Below are 24,186 nucleotides of genomic sequence, written 5' to 3' on the forward strand. Positions count from 1 at the left end.
CGGCATCTTTAAGGTACACCTTTAATCTGTTCTTCCGCTGAAACTATTTAATTTTGCCCTAGGAGGATGATAAAGTTTATCCTATCTCTATATTACTGGTCCTTCTCAAAATATTAGCATATTGTGATAAAGTTAATTATTTTCCATAATGTCATGATGAAAATTTAACATTCATATATTTTAGATTCATTGCACACTAACTGAAATATTTCAAGTCTTTTATTGTCTTAATACGGATGATTGTGGCATACAGCTCATGAAAACCCAAAATTCCTATCTCACAAAATTAGCATATTTCATCCGACCAATAAAAGAAAAGTGTTTTTAATACAAAAAACGTCAACCTTCAAATAATCATGTACAGTTATGCACTCAATACTTGGTTGGGAATCCTTTTGCAGAAATGACTGCTTCAATGTGGCGTGGCATGGAGGCAATCAGCCTGTGGCACTGCTGAGGTCTTATGGAGGTCCAGGATGCTTCGATAGCGGCCTTTAGCTCATCCAGAGTGTTGGGTCTTGAGTCTCTCAACGTTCTCTTCACAATATCCCACAGATTCTCTATGGGGTTCAGGTCAGGAGAGTTGGCAGGCCAATTGAGCACAGTGATACCATGGTCAGTAAACCATTTACCAGTGGTTTTGGCACTGTGAGCAGGTGCCAGGTCGTGCTGAAAAATGAAATCTTCATCTCCATAAAGCTTTTCAGCAGATGGAAGCATGAAGTGCTCCAAAATCTCCTGATAGCTAGCTGCATTGACCCTGCCCTTGATAAAACACAGTGGACCAACACCAGCAGCTGACACGGCACCCCAGACCATCGCTAACTGTGGGTACTTGACACTGGACTTCTGGCATTTTGGCATTTCCTTCTCCCCAGTCTTCCTCCAGACTCTGGCACCTTGATTTCCGAATGACATGCAGAATTTGCTTTCATCCGAAAAAAGTACTTTGGACCACTGAGCAACAGTCCAGTGCTGCTTCTCTGTAGCCCAGGTCAGGCGCTTCTGCCGCTGTTTCTGGTTCAAAAGTGGCTTGACCTGGGGAATGCGGCACCTGTAGCCCATTTCCTGCACACGCCTGTGCACGGTGGCTCTGGATGTTTCTACTCCAGACTCAGTCCACTGCTTCCGCAGGTCCCCCAAGGTCTGGAATCGGCCCTTCTCCACAATCTTCCTCAGGGTCCGGTCACCTCTTATCGTTGTGCAGCGTTTTCTGTCACACTTTTTCCTTCCCACAGACTTCCCACTGAGGTGCCTTGATACAGCACTCTGGGAACAGCCTATTTGTTCAGAAATTTCTTTCTGTGTCTTACCCTCTTGCTTGAGGGTGTCAATAGTGGCCTTCTGGACAGCAGTCAGGTCGGCAGTCTTACCCATGATTGGGGTTTTGAGTGATGAACCAGGCTGGGAGTTTTAAATGCCTCAGGAATCTTTTGCAGGTGTTTAGAGTTAACTCGTTGATTCAGATGATTAGGTTCATAGCTCGTTTAGAGACCCTTTTAATGATATGCTAATTTTGTGAGATAGGAATTTTGGGTTTTCATGAGCTGTATGCCAAAATCATCCGTATTAAGACAATAAAAGACCTGAAATATTTCAGTTAGTGTACAATGAATCTAAAATATATGAATGTTAAATTTTCATCATGACATTATGGAAAATAATGAACTTTATCACAATATGCTAATTTTTTTAGAAGGACCTGTAATAATTGTATGATTGTCATAGAAGTTTATTTGCTCATTTATGTGAGGGTGGATCCCTGTGCTGTTTTCATTGTTTAGGGAATATCTCTCCGTACTCTCTGTCTTTGCACCATCTTCCTTATTTAAGACACTTATAGGCTCTCTAAAAGTCTACTACTCTCAACATCTTCTCATGTTAGGAATTTTCTTAAGGTCTAAAGTGCTTTGTGAATAAAAAATTGGAAAAGAGCAAGATGTGTTGCTTTTTGAGATAATTTAACCTCTGTTGTAAGATACAATCTATTTAAGGGATTTCTTGGTTCTACAAGTGTGGCAGTAATCAGGCCTGAGTGAAACTGACCTCGGTTATCCAAAAATTGTGGTCAATCACAGGCAAGTGTAACTTTTGTATGTGCTTAGGATTATTTTTGTCTGATATAAAAGAGTGTTCAGGAACATTTAAATTTGACAACAAAGCAAACACAAAATAAATCGCTGAAGGGGGAAATTCCAGAAGACTCAGGTGGAGGCCTCAACTATCTCCTGAATCAAAGACTACTTGACAAATCGACTACAGTTTGTGAGACTGCAGGGTTGTGTGTCTAACCAGGTAGTCAGCAGCATAGGAGCAGAAATCACCCTTTCTTTTTACGCTGTACACCTCAAACCTCCAGTACAAGACAGACTCCAGTCATCTGCAGAAATACTCAGATGATTCTGCAGTCATGGTGTGGGTCAGAGATGGGCAAGAAGCTGAGTGCAGGGAGCTGGTAGACTGCTTTGTGGCATGGTTTAGAAACAATCGTCCCATCTTAAATGTGAATAAAACAAAGGACCATGATTGTAGATTTTAAGAGAAACAGGTAATGTCTCACACTATTTTTATCATGGGAGAAGAAGTGGAGGTGGGGGAGGAGTATAAACACTTTGGTGTTCACCTGGACAGCAGTCTATAGTGGAGATGCAACTGTAAAGCCATCTACAAGAAGGGACAGAGCAGACTGTACTTCATGAGGAAGCTTAGGTCCTTCTGTGTTTGAAGCAAGATGCTGCATATCTTCTATAAGGCTGTTGTGGAGATTGTGATCTCTTCTGCCATCATCTGCTGGGGTAGCAGCAACAGAACCAGAGACTTGAAAAAGCTCAAAAAGCTAATAAAGAAGGCTGGCTTAATCTGGGGACTCCTCTGGAACCTCTGGAGATCATTGTACAAATAAATATTCTTCGTAAAATGAAGAACATTATGGAGAACCCTGACCGTCCTCTTCATCAGGCTGTTATACAACTAAGTGTCTTCAGTCAGAGGCTTCTTCAGATCTGCTGTAAAACAGGCCGCTGCAGAAGATCTTTCCTGCCCACAGCCATCAGCATCTACAACAGCTCTTTGAAGAAACCTGTTTAATATGAGCTACAACATTTTCCCTTTAGGATTAATAAAGTATTTTTGAATTTAATTTAAAAAAGTGTTTTAATAAGCTTGAAGGAGCCTCTTTCTCTTTACTGCCATTCATATTGGCAACAACTAATGTGTTTGAGAAGATATTTGCACACTATGTAATGCTGTGTTGTTCGAGGAGCAGTGAAGTCATCATCGACCTCATGACAGCCACTAACCTTTGTTTCAGCAAGTGATCATACATCTCTTGTACAACCCATGTAGCGCTTTTTTTATAGGAGTTGGGTTATTTTTGTGCAACCCAAGTGATGGGTCAAAATCTTTTTCAAAAACCATCAACCCAACATGCATCGGTTGACTGAGCACCTGGGTTGCTTGTGTAGCGTCCCGGTCAAAATGATGGTCTCTCAAACTGATGTTTCACAATCCTTTTATTGTGTAGCCTTTCTTGTGAACACACCGTAAGAGCTATAAACATACAAAATAAATATACTATTAATAACTCAAACAGTATGTGCCTTTAACCCTTTAATATTGCCTTCTATATTTTACTGTACTGTGAAATAAAACAAGATACACCTTGTTGCAACCGCCTGTGACTTTACACAGCATATAACATTTAAACCTTTAAATTGCTAAGCATAACTTAACAAAGAACATGAAAAGATGGGAAAAGATGTAACTGCTACAACCTGTATGCTCCGTGAAATATAACTAAATACACATTTTCACCACTAAGCGCCAATACCAACCTTGTTCCCTCCTCGACCAGGTGCTAAGAAACAATTTGCAGCTTGGAATTAAACCTTAGCAATATCCTTCTCCTATTCAACCGTGGGTCACACCTTCTTTGTGCACACAGGAATCCGCGCCGTTGCTACTGTACCGTTTGCAATCGGTTTACGACACCTTACTGTTCTGAGCTTTTCAAAATAAAAGCATTGGCTGCATTACTGCTGCAGCAAAATAATAAACACTTATGAACCAGTTTAAAAATAAAGAACATATTAGTAAGGTCCTTTACACTCCCACCAAATCATTAGAGCTTAACAGGCAAACAAAGGAGCGATAATGATTTCCTAATGAAGGAATGACCTGTAACCTTTAAAGTCAATGAAAACACAGTCCATAAAAAAGGATGAAACTTAAATTGCAGAATGTAGTTAAACAGTCTCAAATAGAAGAACCAGTTTCTGTACAGGGCGCTCTACTATAGGTTTGCTGGAATATTGTCCTTTCTCCATCTTCTTGTCTCGAAAGCGAAGCTTTACTTTCCTTACAAGTCCATCTTTGTCAGTCACTGTGTCTATTACACGTGCTAATCTCCAATCATTGCGAGATAAATTGCCCATCTTCTCCATGACAACATCTCCAACCTTTAAGTTTCTCCTTGGAGTATGCCATTTCTGCCTTATTGCGATGTTGGATAGATACTCTCTCTTCCAACGTGACCAAAACTGTTCTGCTAGGTACTGAACCTGCCGCCACCATTTTTGTGCATATATGTCCACTTTGATGAATTTGCCTGGAGGTGGCAGGGCTGCCTTAGGCTTCATAGTAAGCAGGTGATTCGGGGTCAGCGGCTCCGGGCTGTTTGGGTCACTTAAGTTTTCCACTGTAAGAGGTCTGTTGCTCACAATGGCCATCGCCTCATAGAAGAATGTCCTAAATGATGCGTCATCCATTCTGCCTGACGAAAGCGAAGCTGTTGAGCACAGAACATTTCGAACTGTCCTGATTTGTCTTTCCCATACACCTCCTGTATGGCTTGAATGAGGAGTATGCATTTTAAAGTCACACTGTTTGTCGGCAAGAAATGTGGTAATGCGGTTAGGGTCGACTTGCTTTAAAGCTTCCTGCAGTTCGTTTTTAGCTCCGACAAAGTTGCTTCCTTGATTGCACCTTATCTCACTGACTGCTCCTCTTATGGCTATAAAACAGCGGAGTCCATTGATAAAGGCGTCTGTAATCATGTCGTCCAACATTTCTATGTGCACTGCTCTGCAACAAAGGCACGTAAAAAGAAGTCCATAACGCTTGTGCACTTTGCGAGGTCGTTTGGTTAGAAAGGGACCAAAACAGTCCATTCCACAAAATGTAAACGGTGGAGATGGATCTAAGCGCTGTGTTGGGAGATCTGACATTTTCTGTTCCTCTGTGCCTCTTCTGAGTCTGCGACACTTTACACATTGGTGTATAAAGTTTGTCACAGCCTTGTTGATGCCTGGAATCCAAATTCCATTTGACCTGATCTCATTGATTGTCAGTCCTGAGTGGTGTTGACCATTTGGAACTAATACTGGATGTTTCATTGTGGAGGAGTATGAAGCATCTTTGAGCCTTCCTCCCATTATCCCATTATCAAGAAAAGTGTCCATTTTGAACAGTTTGCTTTTGCGAGGGATTGCCTTTCCATGTTTGAGCGTCTTTATCTCCTCTGCATATTCACTTGCTTGTACGTCTCTTAGAATAACACATTGTGCGTTTTGTTTTTCTTGGACTGTACTATGGCCTGTTGTTTTATTTCTCTTGGCACAGCAAATTAGCTTGAGTGACTTTGTACCATGAGGAAAACTTTCTCAACTTATCTGATAAACCCTTCTTCTCTGTTTTGAGTGTTCAGAACATGTACCCTTTTCACCTCTGGATCTCCGAGTCGCACGTTCATATCAATCTCTGCAGCTGGAGGAATTTCTTTATTCCACAGAAACTGTGGCCCTTTGAACCAATCTGATGAAATGAGGTCACTTGCTCTTGAACCTCTGGAGGCAATATCCGCTGGATTTTGCTCAGAAGAAACATATCTCCACTGCTGGGGGGGTGCTGTTGAGCCTTATTTTTTTAACTCTATTGGAGACAAATGTATGAAAACGGCGTGCTTCATTATTGATGTAGCCTAAAACTACTTTAGAGTCCATCCAGAAATACTCGTCAATCTGTGTCAATCCAAGCTCATCCTTTAACATGTTGCTTGCAGTAATGGAGACAACAGCAGCTGTCAGTTCGAGTCTTGGTATTGTTATTACTTTAATGGGAGCAACACTGGTCTTTGCTGTAACCAAAGCACAATGCACCTTATCATCTTTGTTTACATGTCTTAAATATGAACACTGACCATAACCATATGAGCTTCCATCAGAAAAATGATGCAACTCTGTTTTTACTATTTGGCCAAAGCCTTTAGGAACATAACAGCGTGGTATTGTGATTTTCTCCAGGTTCTTCAAGTCATCTTTCCAGTTATCCCACACTGGCCTTAGTTCACTGGGAAGGGGATCATCCCAGCCAGTGCCTTGTTTGCATGTCTCTTGAAGCACTCTTTTGCCTGTGAGTATGAAGGGGGAGATGAATCCCAATGGATCGTAAAGAGATGCAACCATAGAGAGGGTCCCACGTCTTGTAGTAGGTTGATCGTTGGGGCGAAAGCGAAACCTGAGTGTGTCTGAGTCAATGTGCCAATGAATGCCTAACGCTCTTTCAAGTTTAGAGTCATTAAAGGCTAGATCACATGCTTGCTGTGGAGAGGCACGTTCAGATGCTGGAATGCTTTCTAACACTGTTTTGTCATTGCTTACAAATTTGTGCAGTCTGAGGCCACCTGACGCACAGAGTGTCTGAGCCTCCTGAGCGAGCTGAATAGCTTCCTTGATGCATGCAGTACTTGTTACACCATCGTCCACATAGAAATCCTTCATTATGAACTGAGATGCAAGGGGAAACTGTGTCTCGTTTTCTTTCGCAAGATGTTTTAGACCATAATTGGCGCACCCTGGAGAGGATGTGGCGCCAAAAAGGTGCACCTTAATTCTAAATTTTTGGGGCTCAGTGTCCAGGTTGCCATTTTTCCACCATAAAAATCTCAAATAGTCTGTATCTGCTTCGTACACATGAAATTAGTGGAACATTTTTTCAATGTCACATAACAGTGCAACCTGATACCGTTTGAATCTGATAAAAACACCATTTAAAGTGTTCCGCAAATCTGGGCCTGACAGCAAATGGTCATTGAGACTGTTACCTTTGTATTTTGCTGAGGCGTCGAAGACTACTCTGAGTTTGTCTGGTTTTTGGGGATGATATATCTCGTGGTGGGGAATATACCACCTTTCTCCTTCCTTTGCTTCACTGTGCACTTCCTCTGCGTCACCTTTTTCTATGATTTCACGCATAAACTTTACATATTGCTCCTTGTACCCTTGGTCTTTCGACAGTTTGTTTTTGAGGCTTTGAAGTCGCACAGTGGCCATTTGCTTATTATCTGGTAAGAAAGGTCTCTCCTTAAATGGTAGTGGCATTTCATAATGTCCCTCATTGTTTTTGTAAATACTTTCCTTTAATGTATTCAGAAAGAGAATGTCCTCTTGAGACACTGATCTGTTATCCTTGTTATCATCCTTAAAGTCTGACTCGAGAACCTTGAGAGCATCAGCTGGAGTCATTAAAGGAAGCTCTTTGACTGTGACTCTGTGACACACAGACATGCTAAAGGAGTCATTGTGAAATGATCTAGGGCCTACAATACTCCAGCCTAATGCTGTGCAGACAGCATAGGGTTCGTTCTCTCCTCCTAGGATGACCTGCCTTGGAACTAATGCCTTGGAGCAGTTGTAGCCAATTAAAAGCCCAACTTCACATTCTAGCCTTGGAGGAATCTCATTCACAATTACCCTGAGATGATTCCATTGCTTTGCCGTTTCACAGGAAGGAATGTGGGAGCGGTTAACTGGTATACAGTCTTTAGTGTAAGCAGGAGGAAGTTCAATAATTTCTGAGGAGTTGTACCCTCTCACCTTGAGACCTGAGACACGTTCACTTGCCACAACTGCATCTTTACCAAGCATTGTAGTGAACCTTAACCTTATGGAGGTAGACTTAGCTTTGATATCGTTAGACACATCTTGGTTGATGAAGACTGTGTCACTTTGGGTGTCTAAGAGTGCATAAACAAGTCTTTCTTTACCTGGTTGTTGCTCTGAAGAAACCCATACTGGTACGATCATGGAAGTGTTTACACATTGTTCGTTGGTTTCTGTATTTAGAGACAGGGCAGTTGCAGCGTGTTCTGTGTTGGTCTGAATTGAGTTCGTGGCTGACTTATTGTTGTCATAGTTGAAGTCGTGCAAACAGGTAGGGTGTTTATTGTTACGCATTTCGCATACGAGTCTGTAACGACAGTCCTTTGCACTGTGTCTGGGTTTGAGACAGCCGTAACAGAGCCTTTTATCCTTTATGTATTTCCTTCATTCCTCAAGTGATTTGCCTTTGAACTGGGGGCAACTGTAAAGTTTGTGTCCATTGTCTTGACAGAGTATGCACGGCGGTTTAACATTTGACCTTTGCTTAGTGTTCTCAGTCTCTGCTACCACCTGTGTGTGGAGAACACTGGAGTTGGGCCGTTTTTCCTTTTGGTAACCTTTACTAGTGATTTTCGTCAAGTCTGTAGAGTGAAGAGCCTGAAATGAAGTGATTGGATTGCACACGATCTCTGCTTCAGAAGACATGAACTCATCAAAGTGCCTTAAACCTGGAAACTTCCTATTTTCTTTCATGTACTGAGTAGCTTGACGATTCCACCTTGCGGTTGCCAAGTTTGGTAATGTCTGAACAAGTTTTTGGTTCTCCTCACAATCATTGAGAATGTTTAAACTTTCTATGTGGGGCATAGCTTCACGACATGTCTGAATGAAATCAGCGAAAGCTCTGAATCCTATACAGTCATTTGTTTGTATCTTCGGCCATTTTGCCAGCCTTTCTCTGAACGCTTTCTGTACAACAAATGGATGTCCATACCTTAGGTTGAGGCGATCCCAAGCATCCTGGTATGCCTCACTGTCATTTCTGTAGAAGATGCCATCCAGCATTGTTCGAGCTGAACCTCCTACATATTTTTTTAAGTAGTGAAGCTTGTCCACAGGTGAGATGTTCCTTTTATCAATGAGTGCAGCAAATGAAGCTTTCCACTCAATGAACTGTATTGGGTCACCTGTGAAGGGTGTGGAGGGTTCTGGCATTGGCAATCTGTTCATGGTAACACTGTCCTGTAAGGCTTGGGCTAAGTAAAGGATGTCTACTTGTGGAGGTGTGGTGGACACGTTAGTGTTAGGGACTGGAATGGGAGAAGAAACTGTGGGATCCCTCTGAGCTGCTCCGCTACAGTCAACATGAACACTGCTCTCATTCTTTATCTCCTGATCATAAGTTATTAGCCTAGCTCGTGCGGCCTTTAACTCCCTTTCAGCCTTTATTCTCCCCAACTCACGTTTTTCAGATTCAAGCTCCCTTCTCTGCCTTTCTTCCAAAAGTTGAATCCTTTCCTTTTGTTGTCCTTCTTCTATCAACACTTCATACTCTGCTTCCTTGGCTGCTAATTCTGCTGTAGCCTCTGCTCTCTTTACAGCTACTACTGACCTTCCAGAGTTTGACTTACTAGCAGATGAGTGGTTACTTAAGTGTGTGACCAAAGAACTGTAAATGGATTGAGCATAGTCTGGGTTAAGAAGCTCACGTAAGCGTGTCTTCACTTTGCCACTGTCATAGTCATCTATGCCTGAGAGTCTTTCATGTGCGACCTTGATAATATCTTTGGAGACTGCTTCACATGCATCTATAAGTCGCCTTGTGTCACTAGAGGGAGTAACGCTTTCTCTAATTTCTGTATATAACTTAATGACACTGTCTCTTTCTTTCTCTACGATATCCATGAGTGAAATGATTTGATTGTTTTTTATGTCTCCCTTTAGTTGGTCTCGTGTTGTACGTACTTGTTTTTTCCATTGATCATAAACTTTGAGAAGTTGTTTTTCTTTTTTATGGGCCTCCTCCTGATATGCTTGCATTTTTTCTGTAGGCCTCCTTTGACGAACAGAGCACGAAGGCTCCTCTTCCTCGTTGACCTGGAGGTCCTCTGTGTACTCTGTTTCCTTTTCAGATGCTTCCATACTGACGACAGGGCGATATAGTTGACCATCGGATCCAAGAAGACCTTGGTTGGAGCCGTGGAACTGGAACCTTGGTGCTGAGCGTGGGATGAGCTTCTTCTCAGCTTGTAATGAAGCTCTTCTCAGCTTGGGTCAAGCTCTTAATGTAGCATCCCAGTTGAAATGATGGTCTCTCAAACTGATGTTTCACAATCCTTTTATTGTGCAGCCTTTCTTGTGAACACACCGTAAGAGCTATAAACATACAAAACTCAGCTTGTAATGAAGCTCTTCTCAGCTTGGGTCAAGCTCTTACTGTAGCATCCCGGTCGAAATGATGGTCTCTCAAACTGATGTTTCACAATCCTTTTATTGTGCAGCCTTTCTTGTGAACACACAGTAAGAGCTATAAACATACAAAATAAATATACTATTAATAACTCAAACAGTATGTGCCTTTAACCCTTTAATATTGCCTTCTATATTTTACTGTACTGTGAAATAAAACAAGATACACCATGTTGCAACCGCCTGTGACTTTACACAGCATATAACATTGAAACCTTTAAATTGCTAAGCATAACTTAACAAAGAACATGAGCACCCTCTATTGGGAAAATATGTAACTGCTACACTTAGTAACAACCTGTATGCTCTGTGAAATATAACTAAATACACATTTTCACCACTTAACGCCAATACCAACCTTGTTCCCTCCTCGACCAGGTGCTAAGAAACAATTTGCAGCTTGGAATTAAACCTTAGCAATATCCTTCTCCTATTCAACCATGGGGCACACCTTCTCTGTGCACACAGGAATCCATGTCATTGCTACTGTACCGTTTGCGGCAATCGATTTACGACACCTTGCTGTTCTGAGCTTTTCAAAATAAAAGCATTGGCTGCGTTACTGCTGCAGCAAAATAATAAACACTTATGAACCAGTTTAAAAATACAGAACATATTAACAAGGTCCTTTACAGCTTGTGCTTCAAATGTCAAGACGTGGACAGACATGCTCCACCAGGAATACACCGTGCCCATGACTGTGCCAGACTCAATGCTCAATCAACAATGAGCTCACACATTAGGAGAACCTGACTGATCATCGAAGCGAGGCAAATAATTAAAGGTTTGTGCACAGTACATAGACTGTCTGTGTTGCGTCACATATCAAACTAGTATCTTTCTATTGTCGAGGCAAGTTGGTCGGTTTGGCTAACTACACAGCTAGCCATTTAGCCTTTATCATGGAAGCACACAGAGATACACCTTTTCTGTTTTGTCATTTGGCAATTTACCGAATGATTTAATGAAACTAGTTCATAATGTACGTACGCGCAATGTTGTGTTAATTTTGAGTTTCACAGCTGACTAGTTGGTTTGCTAGCCAGCAGGCTAATTTGCTAGCTAGTTAATTTGCTAGCTAGTATGGGTAGGAACATAATAATTTTGTAGTGCATCTTATTCAAGCTTTTAACCAAATTTCTTTAAGTCCACTTCAAGTTCGTGTGTCTGGAGCTTGAGAGAAGCCATGCAGATCGCCTCTGATAAATTGCAGCCTAGCTTTTTCATGTAGCTATTTGCGAACAGCAAACTACTTTCTAAACTAAAGAAAGACAAAGGTAACGGGTTAAATTTTTTAGCAGTCCTATATTTTCCTTCAAATCACGGCATTATTGTTCTCCCTTGTGTGTGCGTGTGGTGCGTGGTGTTGTGTTGATCAAAGGAGCAGAGGAAGACAGCTACGTGAACCTGACAACCCACCCACATGGAAAATTCTGGCAAATAGACAGAATGGTTAGTGCTTCGTTTGTGCGGTTAAAATTTTTGTTTGTGCTGTTTTGGTTTCTGAGATATTAAAGATTATTTTTTAGGTCATCCAGATGTCACCATCCCCCATCTTGCTCCGAATTAAACCGGACTGGGCTAATTTTTTAGTGCTTCAATTGTGCAGGTTTGTGCCGTTGAAATTTTCGTTTGTGCTGTTTTGGTTTCTGAGATATTACAAGTTTTAATTTCACCCGATGACGTCACCATTCCCCCCATTTTGCTCCGAATTGAACCATAGTGGGCTCATTTTTTAGTTATTTGTTTGTGCAGGTTTGTACCGTTGAAATTTTCAGTTGATACAGCGACTGAACAGACATACAACAACAACATAAAATAAACAACAAATAACTATAAACACCAGCTAGATTGGTAGTATTCCTTTTTCTGAAGGCCTTTTCTGCAGTAAATTTCCAACCACCCATTTAACCATACTCATTTCATCTTTGCTGGGCCCCAAGGGGTTGGTGCTTATTTCTGGCGAGAGGCAGGGTACACCCTGGACAGACTGCCAGTCAATCAAATTGTGTAAAGATGCATATTGCACCGAATGTTGTCATTTCTGCTTTTCTGGTCTTTGTATAGTACATTTGGGCTTATCAAAATCATGTTAGCTGGTTGCTAAAATAAGTTGTTTATTATACTGATAGAAATACTATCTAAAACAGCCTTTGACAAAAATGGAAAGCCTGGCGCATCACTAATGTCCAAGCAATTGGTATTAATTTTTTTGAGCTGACTTTAACAGACTTCCCTTTCCTCGGCCAGCTGACCAACAGTAAGCAGCGACAGGTAGATAAGGTTGAACATTACCTAGTGCAACACATCCTAAGAAAAATTTGGCACTTATTCTGGCAATGCATTAAAAGGAATGGAAAATACAGGAATAATATGCAGGAAAAGTTAGCTGTGATTTAAAAAATGTAGCAGCTGTAATACCTCAGCATCTGTTAAATTTCACCTTTGTTTTTCTCTTGCACTTCCAGCTTCCAGAGCTGCTATTTTTTTTTTTTTCGCTGTGGTTTTTTGTGCAATGACAGTAAAGGGATTCTGATTCTGATACCATAAACTGATTCATGCTTAACTGTAATATGATTAGAGTTTTCCACATCTTTCTGTATTGTCATTGCACTATGGCTGAATATTATGAACAGGAAACGACTGCCTGACAAACATATGGCCTCTGTCTTATTCTGCCTGCTGGGAAAGTGACATTAGCAGGAGCTGCAGTGGTTCTAAGCCAGCCCCCTGTCTGCCTGCTGAAGAAATGACTCACAAGGCCACGTCTGACAGTCTGCTCACTTCTCTTCATAATCACTTCCATCTCTGGCATTATTGGATTCATAACTTACTGTGCCATCTCACTTGACACATTGGAAATTTCGCACCTATAAGTACAGACTTAGTTTCTTACACATCAATACTTTTGCTTTGCAGTGACTGCTTGTCTTTGTTTTCAGCATTAGAGCAGCAAAAAGAAATATGTAGAAAAAACAACACAGCCATGAACACTATCTGACCAAAAGCAATATCTAACAAAGAATATATTTGCACAGCTCTGTGAAAATTGTAAAAGAAAATTGCAGTCAGTGCCAGAGGTTCATCCTAGTTAGTCAAGACAGTGGCAAAAAAACGAGACATTCAGACATGGATTGGAATCCTGTATCTCCACACTGGCAAGCGCTTTGTGTCTCCTGCCAACAGGTCTGATAAATCATTCCTGGTTCAACTCATATGGAAATAGATTACTCTCTGTTGTGAGGAAACCATCATTCTAAAGACGCTGACAGTTCTTCTCTTTTCCAGTATCTTTTATTTCTCTCAGCAGCAGGAAAAATTATCATTGCCATCTGTGCTGGCAAGCAGTGTGACTCTGAAAAGACTGTTTATTTCTTCAGCTGGAGGTAATGAACCACAGCAAACATAGTATATACTGCACACGAGAGGTAAGGAAATAAAACATCAAAAATGTGTGGTAATGAGGTGTCACAGTAACAGTAATGTTGGGAAATTATAAATAGGGACAGAAGAAGTTACATGTAGGGTTAGTTAAACTGTCTCATTGCATTTCAAGAAGCTTTCCTTTGACTCTAAATATGTGATTTATTTGCTAAGATTCCTAAATTGTGCTCTGTTTCCATTATAACTACTCAGCATGGGTCGGTTCTACCAAGTTTATATGGTTTTCCATTAGTAATGGTTACTTGGTACCAGCCCCCTTTTTTAGTACCTCCTTGGCCAGGGTTCCAATTGAGCTGAGTCAGGTTGAAAACACAACATCCGAAGACTATTGGGTTGGTCCCTTATTAGGTAGGGGGCAACGTAACTAGAATGACTCCGTTAATGGCTGCTCACAGGTACCAGCGAACACCAAAGCAATGTAGTGAGGAGCTTAAAAGCTGAAAAGCAATTCCCGAACAATCAAGGAATGCAACAGCCGGAGTGGTTTGAAATATTGGAAGAGATTTGATCAAATGGATGATGCAATTTACAGGCACCGACTGGTGAGCAATGGGAGGAAGAGTAGTCTTGGCCACTACACTATTGGATTTGGTGATGGATAATAGTAAGTGTTTAGAGATTTTAGGCATCTTTTATGTTAGTCAACCCATTGGTGGTAAGTTTACTTCTAGACGTTTACTTCTAAAAGTAAAGCCATTGCCTCCTGCATGAAGAAAATAAATGAGATATCTAGGCCCTGTCCCAAAACCCTCACACCATTGTGTCCCTCATTTGCGCGTTTTGTTAATGGGTTCGAGTGCATAGTGTGTCCCAATTCTCCAGGGAGGTCTTCGCCTCATCCCCCTTTGCACCCTCGATCCACACTTCGGCTAACCACGCATCTAAGCAGACTTCGTCAAAGTATATTACCCACAATTTATTGCCGCATATGACGTTTTGTGCAAAAAGGTGGAATATGGAAACGTTCAGAAATGCGTTTTTATGTTTAAATATCAGTAAAAAATAATTTGTTTTACAATACTGTATATGTGTGAATACAATGGAATTTTACTCTGTATATAACAAGTCATAAAACAACATAATTTAAATAAATGATTACCAATGAGCATTTCTTACTTTTTTTTCTTGTACAGGGACGGATGATATATATATATATATATATATATATATATATATATATATACACATATACACACACATGCCTGGTTCCCACCGTGAAGCATGGAGGAGGAGGTGTGATGGTGTGGAGGTGCTTTACTGGTGACACTGTTGGGGATTTATTCAAAATTGAAGGCATACTGAACCAGCATGGCTACCACAGCATCTTGCAGCGGGATGCTATCAGGGACAGACGAGAGAGAAGCAGCGACATGCATATTTTATGCAGCCATGCATGAAGCTATTGGCCAGAAGCCATCAGTAAATCCAGTTAATCTACACTCTTCAGGGCCAAGCAGTGTAGTGGTCAGCCACAGCGAGACAGAAAATGATGATGAGGAGAAGGACACAGCGACTCTGTCAGCAGCAGGCACAGTGAAATCAGAAATCTTGTTGACCACCTAACCAAGTAAAAACAGTGTTGTCTAAATAATAAGCAGCCGGTTTAGTTTTATTTTATGTTCTTTGTTGAATTTGTTCAATGAATTTGCTCTGCGAAGATGCAGGTGAGGCCCATAAAGCGAGGTGTTCGGAGGTCTGCGGTGTGGCCAGGATAACCCATGAAATGGCTCCTCAAGAGGTCTGCGGCGCAGAAGCTGGAGTCCAGGGGGTCTGTGGCGTTTGCTGACCCGCGGCAGCAACTTGGATGTGGCGTCTGGCTTGGACCCTGGCAGGAACTGCAAAGACTTGGGCCCAGGCTGGGAGTCAGACGTTGTGTCGTCAGGCTGGGAGTCAGGCGTTGTGTCGTCAGGCTGGGAGTCAGGTGTTGTGTCGTCAGGCTGGGAGTCAGGCGTTGTGTCGTCAGGCTGGGAGTCAGGCGTTGTGTCGTCAGGCTGGGAGTCAGGCGTTGTGTCGTCAGGCTGGGAGTCAGGCGTTGTGTCGTCAGGCTGGGAGTCAGCTGACTCAGAGTCAGGCTTGGAATCAGCTGGCCTGGGGTCAGGCGTGGCGCCAGTTGGTACGGGGTCAGGCGTGAGTTCCATGAACACCCCCCACGCCGGAAAAAACAGCCGCGAGGAAGCCATGGTGGGCGGACCCTCCGTGGATGAGTAGGAGGCGGACTAGACAACGGAGACGATTGGTTTCCAAACACCGGGGTGGTGACGTCACGTAGACCCCTAGGGAAACACAGGGCTGAAGCATCATGTCGACTTGCCAGAGAAACGGGAACTGGAGCCTCTAGCCTATGCCGCTGTCTGCGCCGGGGAGATGAGGCTGAGGCAGACCTGCTGGCTGCTGGAGACATGGATAGCTCGGCTGGAGCCGCTGCGGACGTGGATGGCTCGGATGCACGCTCCTCTGGAGCCGGACCAGACAGAGGAGGCAATCGAGCTCCAGAACCAGGTGTTGCGGCGTCGTGAGGACCCCAGTGGAACAAGGAGCTGGGGCGTCACTTCGACCAGCCAGTGTCTGGGACTGAAGCCCTACGTCTCTGACACTACCTGCAGCAGGCGGAGGAGGCAGCCGCCGACCCGTAGCTTAACGGACCGGTCCCGGGGAGGGGCACTGCCAGTCTGGTGCCCCAGAATGGTGACCGTCTCTCCGCAGGTGGTCCATCCAGACATGGGGACTTCTCAGTGGCTCGCCGGAGATACTTTAACAAATTGATCTGCTTGGTCCTTGTGGTGGTGTCGTACTGTCATATTTTCCATTTGAAGGTGGACCAGAGGTGCAAGATGAGCAGAGACAGTTGGTGAGATGATCACGCTTTAATGAAGTGAGCCAACTTACAAATTCCAGGGCTGGCTTAACAGATGATCCAGGTAACAAAGTTCATGAATAACAGTCCTGGTTTCCGGATCGCGGGACAAACTCCAACACAGCAAGAACAAACAGACTGAATAAGACTAACGACACCGCAACAAACAAAGGACAAAGATGAACTGAAATACAAACGAAGGTGGACATTAAACAATAGGGCAGGTAATCATGGGGGAACAGGACACAGGTGCGGACAGATTGGGAGACTGAGAGGCAGGTGAACCAAATAGGGATAAACGAGAACATGAGGAGCCCAACAAGACACACAGTAAACAAACCCAAGGGACCAGAACACAGGAAGATAACAGATCTAAGAATACAACTAATAACACAGTTACCAGAACAGAACCAAGAAAATAAAACACCAGAAACGAGGACTCAAGAACTAACCATACTTAGAACAGAAAAACACCTTACTAAACGTAAATAAATACCAAACCAAAAACACAAACTGTGACTCGTGCTTCACATCAGACATGAGCCTTCATTACCTCAGTCCTGAGCCATCTGCTTACTTCTCCTCTTACCTGCGCCCTCACCTCAGTCATCAGCCTTGTACTGTAAGCTGTGGCACTCACTTCCCCAATTCCTTAACATCTGCTCTATTTCTGTCTCACTCAACATTACACTTCCTCTTAAAAAGAGGATTTAATTCTTACATCGTTGCTGCTGAAACTTTTAGTTACAGCATTTTCTCCACTTACAGTTTAAAACATTACCTCAACTTCATCCTTTCTTGTATATTCGTCATACAAGTTATAATCAGTACTTTTCTTACACATATAGTTGATTAACAAAGTTCAGTTGTACAAAAAAATTAAACGTTATTGCATTTCTATTCATCAATCATAAATGTAAAAACCATAATTCCATCTACAATTGTTAAGATATGGTTAACATGATTTTCACATAAATCATCCTCCATTTTCTTTTTCAGGACATTTTATCCATGTAGTATGATTATTATTTATTTGAGATTAATCTCTCATTTCATCATATGTATTGTTTTAGTAAATGGTAAATGGACTGAATTTATATAGCGCCTTTCCAGTCATACAGACCGCTCAAAGCACTTTACATTAGAGCCACATTCACCCAATCGCACTCACTAACGCTCACACATTCATACACCGATATGCAGATCAGTAGGCAACTTGAGGTTAAGTGCCTTGCCCAAGGGCACATCAACATACAGCAGGAGGAAGCTGGAATCGAACCCACAACCTTCTGATTGCAAGACAACTACTCTTCCTACTGAGCCACAGTCTCAATATTCATTTTTTCCACTGTGAAGCAAAAGACAAAATGCCTAAAATGACAAACGCTTTAGCTGTTTGCTTTGGATCACTGTCCTGCTGGAAGGTGAACGCCCTGCCCAGTCTCAAATCACAAAGACACTGGCTAGGTTTTGGTCAAAAATATCCCTGTGTTCAGCATTGAGATTAGTTGCTGCTTTTCTTGAGCTTATGTAGTTTCTTCACTCAACATACAATCAGCAACCCATTTACCTGTATGTATCATTCAGTAATCAGCTTAAAAAAAAACTCTGCAATATAGGTAAAAACGGGATGAAAATGGACTAGAAATTGGTGAGAAACAACTGAAGCAACGATTCAAAATCGGCAAGTAAAACAGGTAACAGAAAAAAGGCAAAACACATGTATTTAAAATATTATATTTAAATACATGCACAACACCAGATTTTTTAACAATATGTAATCCCTATCTCTGTGTGAAAACATGTTTTGTGGTTTATTCACTTGTCATGTGTGCAAGAAATTAATGTGGTTTGTTGTAAAATCAGATGTTCTGCTGTGTTTTAGATCTTCACCTCTGCTTCAACTTTGACAAGAAGAACTATAAGATCTTCCATGGCTCTATAGATGCTCAGTTTGGATACACAGTCCAGCAGCACGAGGCAGGAGGACACCAATGGTAAGAATCCCCCTTCATTAAGCCTCATAGGTCAAGAAATTATTCTATTTTCTGTTTCAAACCCCCCTGTGTCCAAAGACTGCAAAGGGCTCAGGTAAGCTATTTTTCTTTCGGGTTTTGAGTTACCAAATAGCTCCACAACACAGTGACTAACCTACCCTCTTTAACACCTCATCAGACTTTGTTTTCACTAGCAGACACATCTGACCAATGTGAAAATATTCTTAGTTTTATTTATGGAAACGCTTGTTACACTTTTAAAATACATCTTACAACTCACCCCACTACAGCCAGTCATGGTTGAGCTGTGTTAGCATACTGGTTTAAATTACCAGGGGTAAAATAAATAATGTAGTATTTTGCCCAATCTGCTATAAATTGATATATTGATTGATGTTAGTGATATATTGATTGATGTAAGTCCAATTATTTTAGCTGTTATTGTATTAGTGCCAGAAAAAGTGTAGTGTTGGTCAAAACATATTGCCCTACCTCAAAATCCATTTTCTTCCGTATCTCATCCTTGATTAATGGAATTGTTGGTTTTACAACTCTCCACATGTTTTGACCATAGCCAGTTTCCATTATAAAGTCATGTGCTGTTTGAAATTTAACAAGATCTTTGACTGTACTACAAGGTTTACTTAAAGCATCTGGAAACTCTGGAACAAGTGTTTATATGTCTTGTGATAGTTTCTTCTGCTAGGAGAGTTATTTTTACGTGTTGTTTTTTAGGATGCCTTTTGTTTTTAATTTTAATTTTGTTTTGTTTTAATATGGACCAATTTGTCAAAGGCAAATATTAATCTCTAAGAATAAACGGGTCTGATATAACAAGAGAATGTTCAGTAATATTATTTGGATAACTGATCAAGCCTCAATGGTCATGTAAAAAATATGTCCAGTTATATTTAATTTCTATCTCATCTCAGAGGAAAGAGTTTGAAGTTCTTACCTCCACATCCATTCTTCACCAGTTCCAAATCAACAGAAAAACACAGAATTTCACACATTGAGACATTATAGATCTAATGCTTGCAACCTGCACAGGCTAGCAGTGCAGCCCTCTCTCCCTATGTTAAAGGAATCTATTCTAGGGGTAAGAAGAGGCAACAAGTTCCATCCAACAGACTTTGTTGTTTTGATGGAAAGACTCTTGGATCTCAGCCAGGACCAGGGACCTCATATACAAAAGAGTGTACAGCTTTCATACTAACATTTGGTGGTATGCAGAATTTCTGAAACTTGCAGCACACAATAAAATTCAGATGTACGAAACTGTGAGTAGACATGTCACCGCACACATAGCCTTAATAAAACCTAATCTGTGGTGGATTTTACGTAGCTGCATGTGGCCCTTTGACCGCCCAGTCCCTCCCCTAAATACATATGCAAAGTAGTATAAATAGGCGGCAGTCACCCATCACATGTCCAAATAACCATGGCAACTGTGCTGTGACAGTCAAAGAACCTGTTTATGTCGGCGGAAAAATGCTGAGACTGTCTGCACACATGAGGGATATTTTTAGTCAGTTACAGCAAACAACAACTTTTTGAATGACATCAGCTAGTCAAACCTGACTGAAAATAAAACGTTCATCGACTCATACCTATTTAGTTATACAATGCATGTATCTAAAGCAAACAGCACTGTCTAGCTGCTGCACTAAGCTCAATCATACCTCAATGCTGATCATCATGACATGAATATGCCTCCTATTTTTTCTTTTTGGAAAACTATCACCACACACATTATGTATTATTAGATTAATTACAATTATTTTGATGGTATAAATGAATCATGAGTTGAGGAAGCTCATCGGACAACGAAAGGTGACCCATCCCTACTACTTCCCTATTTCTAAGGGGATTGCTCAATCCAGCTCTCCATCCAATGGGTGCGGACTTCCCCAAACCTGAATGATCTTACTAAGCAGGTTTACTGAAAGTTCCGTTTAAGCTGGTGTCGGGAAATGACTCGTCTAGCCTCTGACACCCTTCATACAAAAGTCTCGCCTTCTTCAACTGGTGGTCTGGACGACTGAGTAGACCACAGCAGTCATCCACACCTCGACAGTCACGTCTGTTAACAGCTTCTCATTCCCTAATATCACAACTGGCTCTTGGTATATTGGTTAGGTTAATTTTAGTGACTCGGCATGAGCCCCAAGGGCACTGTTTTAACAAGCTTGGCTAAGGCAACCTATACAAACCTCCTAAAATCTCTTAGAGCCAGGCAACAAGACTTTTTACCACCAATGAAAAACCAAAAATAAGGTGACTCAAATAATTGGATGTCCACGATTTAACTAGAATTTGATATGCTATCTTTAATTAGTAACGCTTTTGCAGGGGTCAGTAACAGCTTCAATTCAGCAACACATAATAATTTCAATAATAGAAATGAATCAATCAACTCAACCTGTCTTACCCTGATGCTGAAACTGATGAGGTTGGAGAGGCTTTGAAGACGGAGGCTCATCCATGCACCCAATGGGGATGTTTCTTCTGGTAACAACGAGTGATTTCTTGAAGGAAAAACAGCTTAATCTTCAGTTTTCTTCCTCTAAGTGGACAGGCACCGATGCTCCAGGTTTCGTTGGTCAAATAGGAACTTTGTTGATTCAGGACTTCCAGAAGCCTGAACCTTAGAGCAATCAGTTGTTCACCGATCAAGTTCACTTCTGCTGTCTGAAAAAAGGCTGTAGATGAAATCAGATTCTTAATTTCAAGGCACAGCCCTTCTAGGGCACACGGGTTGATCCTCCTTTTAATGTAGTCGATCATCTGGGCTTTGTCCCTGGTCCTTTTTCATATGAGCGTCTTTTCTTCGTCTGATTGTCTTCGCTGGTCTTCTGCAAGGGAAACGTCTGCTTGGGCTCCACGCATCAGGGTGCAGAGCTGGGGTTTTCTTTAGGCAGTGGGGAAAATTGCTTTGTCGATGTACAGAGGGTAGGGCTGGGCAATGTGTAAAAAATCCTGTCATGATAATATTTTCCCTAACAGTCGATATCATTATACAGTATATCACGATAGAAAACAACTCAAATCACACATATTTTTTCAATCTTTAATGTTCCCTGGTACTATTAAGTGAGATTTGAAGATACCAGAAGGCTATTTTTCATTTAAAGATTTTATTTATGTTCTAATGTGGCATGAGAGGAAATAGCAGTTTTGTGTGTGTGTGTGTTTCCAGGTTGCTCGTTGGTGCTCCCTTTGAATACACAGGACAGCTTCAAACTGGTGATGTATATAAATGTCCACTGGATATCAAAAGTTCTGCAAACTGCAGCCGTCTTGACCTGGGTAAGCAAACCTTGTGTATGGAATATTTATACCATATCAGCAGTAGATCATGCTAATGGAGCACAAGTGTTTTCAACTTATTGCTACAGCCTTAACAGCCCTTCATTGGCGTTGCATTGAAGTATAACTATGTATTGTCTTGAGATGGCTTTTATGTATCATGGCATGCTTTTTACAAAACAGTGCTAACGGGTGTTCTTATATACCCACCGATTCCACCGTGACATCAGTATAACCCACAAGTCAGGAAGTTCCACAATATGACCACCGGACCTAATGCAAACTCGGAATTCTAATCCTGTCCAATTAAAACATTGTGCTAGTAGCTCCGTCTAATGTAAGGAATTGTCTGTGGTTAGTAACCATTCAACGTTAACTGAGAGCCATTACTGGCTGCACACTAAGAACTGTGTAAAAGTGAGAGACCCTTGGACACATGTAACTAGCTCGAATTCTCTTAATGTGACTGAAACAGCATATTTTTCAATATGCTGATCACAGCAGGTAATTGTGTACTGCCATCACCAAGAACTGTTTTGTTATTACTAAAACTATGACGGTAAATCAGGTAAAAAAAGCTATGCTCACTTCAGAATATTGCTAGGTTTGCTCAATAGTTTTATTTAAGTCAACAGTCGTGCAGATTTTAATTACTATTTACAGAAAGTACTGAATATTAACTGTCTATTTTAAGGGGTCGTCAGGTCAGGGAGGGATCATTCAATGTGTCCCAGGATGGATTGCATTCAGACCCCATTCACACCTGGCACTAACATCCACCCTGTGACATATTATAATATCCAAACACTGCTAAATACAGCTGCAAAAACACAATGATTCAAGGACAGTATCCCCTTAGACAACCTTCAAAAACTTGTATGTGCATTACTTTAGCTCTAAAATTTGATAGTTCAGGAGGACTCAAAGGCAAACAAGAGATGAAGGTGCAAGGTGGAGTGATGCTTAATGATGAAAATTAGGGCAAACTGTACAACTGTAAAAACCGGCAGAGTATAGCAGAAACTGAGAGGCTTAAGTATTGGGGAGGTTGATTGCCTGTGTGAATACATATAAGTCTGATAAGCAGAATTAATGTCAGCTGTGAGGGAAACATGCAGACCGAACTTAGTTAAAATAACTTAGAGGGATCAGAATGGAGCATGATGGGAGCTTCAAAGAATCTCTTTTTTAACTCAGAGTAGTCATTATTATTTTATTGAACCTTCCTAGAAATAATTGGAGCTGCTTTCTGGAACTTGGAATTGGCCACTCCTAGGATATTTGGATCTTTTTAGTCTGTCTATACCTGCCCACCCTCGGAAACAAAACCCAGGGAGATTATAGAGGATATGTGAAACTTTCACTATTTGGTTTTTATAATAAGGTGGTTTTCCAGGAGTCTTTTGACGTGTCTAACATGATATCAATGTTCTTTGACATCTTTAAGAAGATTAAAATGTAGTCAAGATAAACAGAGATTAAGATATATGCCTGTACAACATCGTTGACCAGGGCTTGGAACACAGCAGAAGGTTTAGGGAGTCCGAACAGCATGACTAGATTATCAAAATGGCCCACATGGGTCTGAAAGCTGTTTTTCATTCATCTGCCTCAAGTATTCAGTGGGTTGGTAGACATTTCAGAGCCTCTTTGGACAGGCTTGAAGGTGAATTAGATAAGTGTTAAAGAGTATTTATTTTAGTATTTATTTGGATTGGATTTAGTCCTCTATACAGTGTCTGAATACCTTGTAATAATTACTGGTGGCAATGACATCAGAAGAGAGCCTGATTACCACTCATATGAGCAAAAAAATCTGGAATCTGTCTCAGGAAAACTTCTACTTACTATGCTCCTCATGATGAGCTTCAATGAGCTCAAGCTGTGATGACTTCACCTGCTGATCACACCCTGTTGCCCAGAGGTAGCAAGGAGGTAGAAAAGGAGGTGCAGCTGGAAACAGTTTTTTGTTCATGGATTCCCATGGCATTACGCAAAATTCCTGCTGTGACTCCTCCTTCCTGGGACTGGCCTTAAAAAATTTTAACGCTGTAAAGTATGGGATTCACATGTTTTTTTTTTTGTTTTTTTTTAACCAATCTGTAGTCTGTGTACAATTCAAGCCCTTGTTTTATCCATTGCTCGGCCACAACACAGCTCTGTGGATATGACGATGAACTTAATTGTGTAGCTCAATAGAAGCATTGTGAGAGAAATGTCAGTCCATCAACCCATT

At 41.4% G+C, this 24,186-nt stretch overlaps 1 protein-coding gene across 2 annotated transcripts in view; it reads left to right on the plus strand.

Moving 5' to 3' along the window:
• The window catches only part of LOC124879046 (integrin alpha-11-like), a 146,481-nt gene that overhangs the window by 644 nt on the left and 121,651 nt on the right, over positions 1-24,186 (plus strand). For both annotated transcript variants that reach the window (XM_047383316.1, XM_047383324.1), the window contains exons 2-3: positions 18,530-18,641; positions 21,841-21,950. In XM_047383316.1, the coding sequence (XP_047239272.1) occupies positions 18,530-18,641; positions 21,841-21,950 (222 nt within the window). The remainder of the gene's footprint in view (positions 1-18,529; positions 18,642-21,840; positions 21,951-24,186) is intronic.

Source organism: Girardinichthys multiradiatus, chromosome 2, assembly GCF_021462225.1.
Source record: "Girardinichthys multiradiatus isolate DD_20200921_A chromosome 2, DD_fGirMul_XY1, whole genome shotgun sequence".
Classification (NCBI taxonomy): domain Eukaryota; kingdom Metazoa; phylum Chordata; class Actinopteri; order Cyprinodontiformes; family Goodeidae; genus Girardinichthys; species Girardinichthys multiradiatus.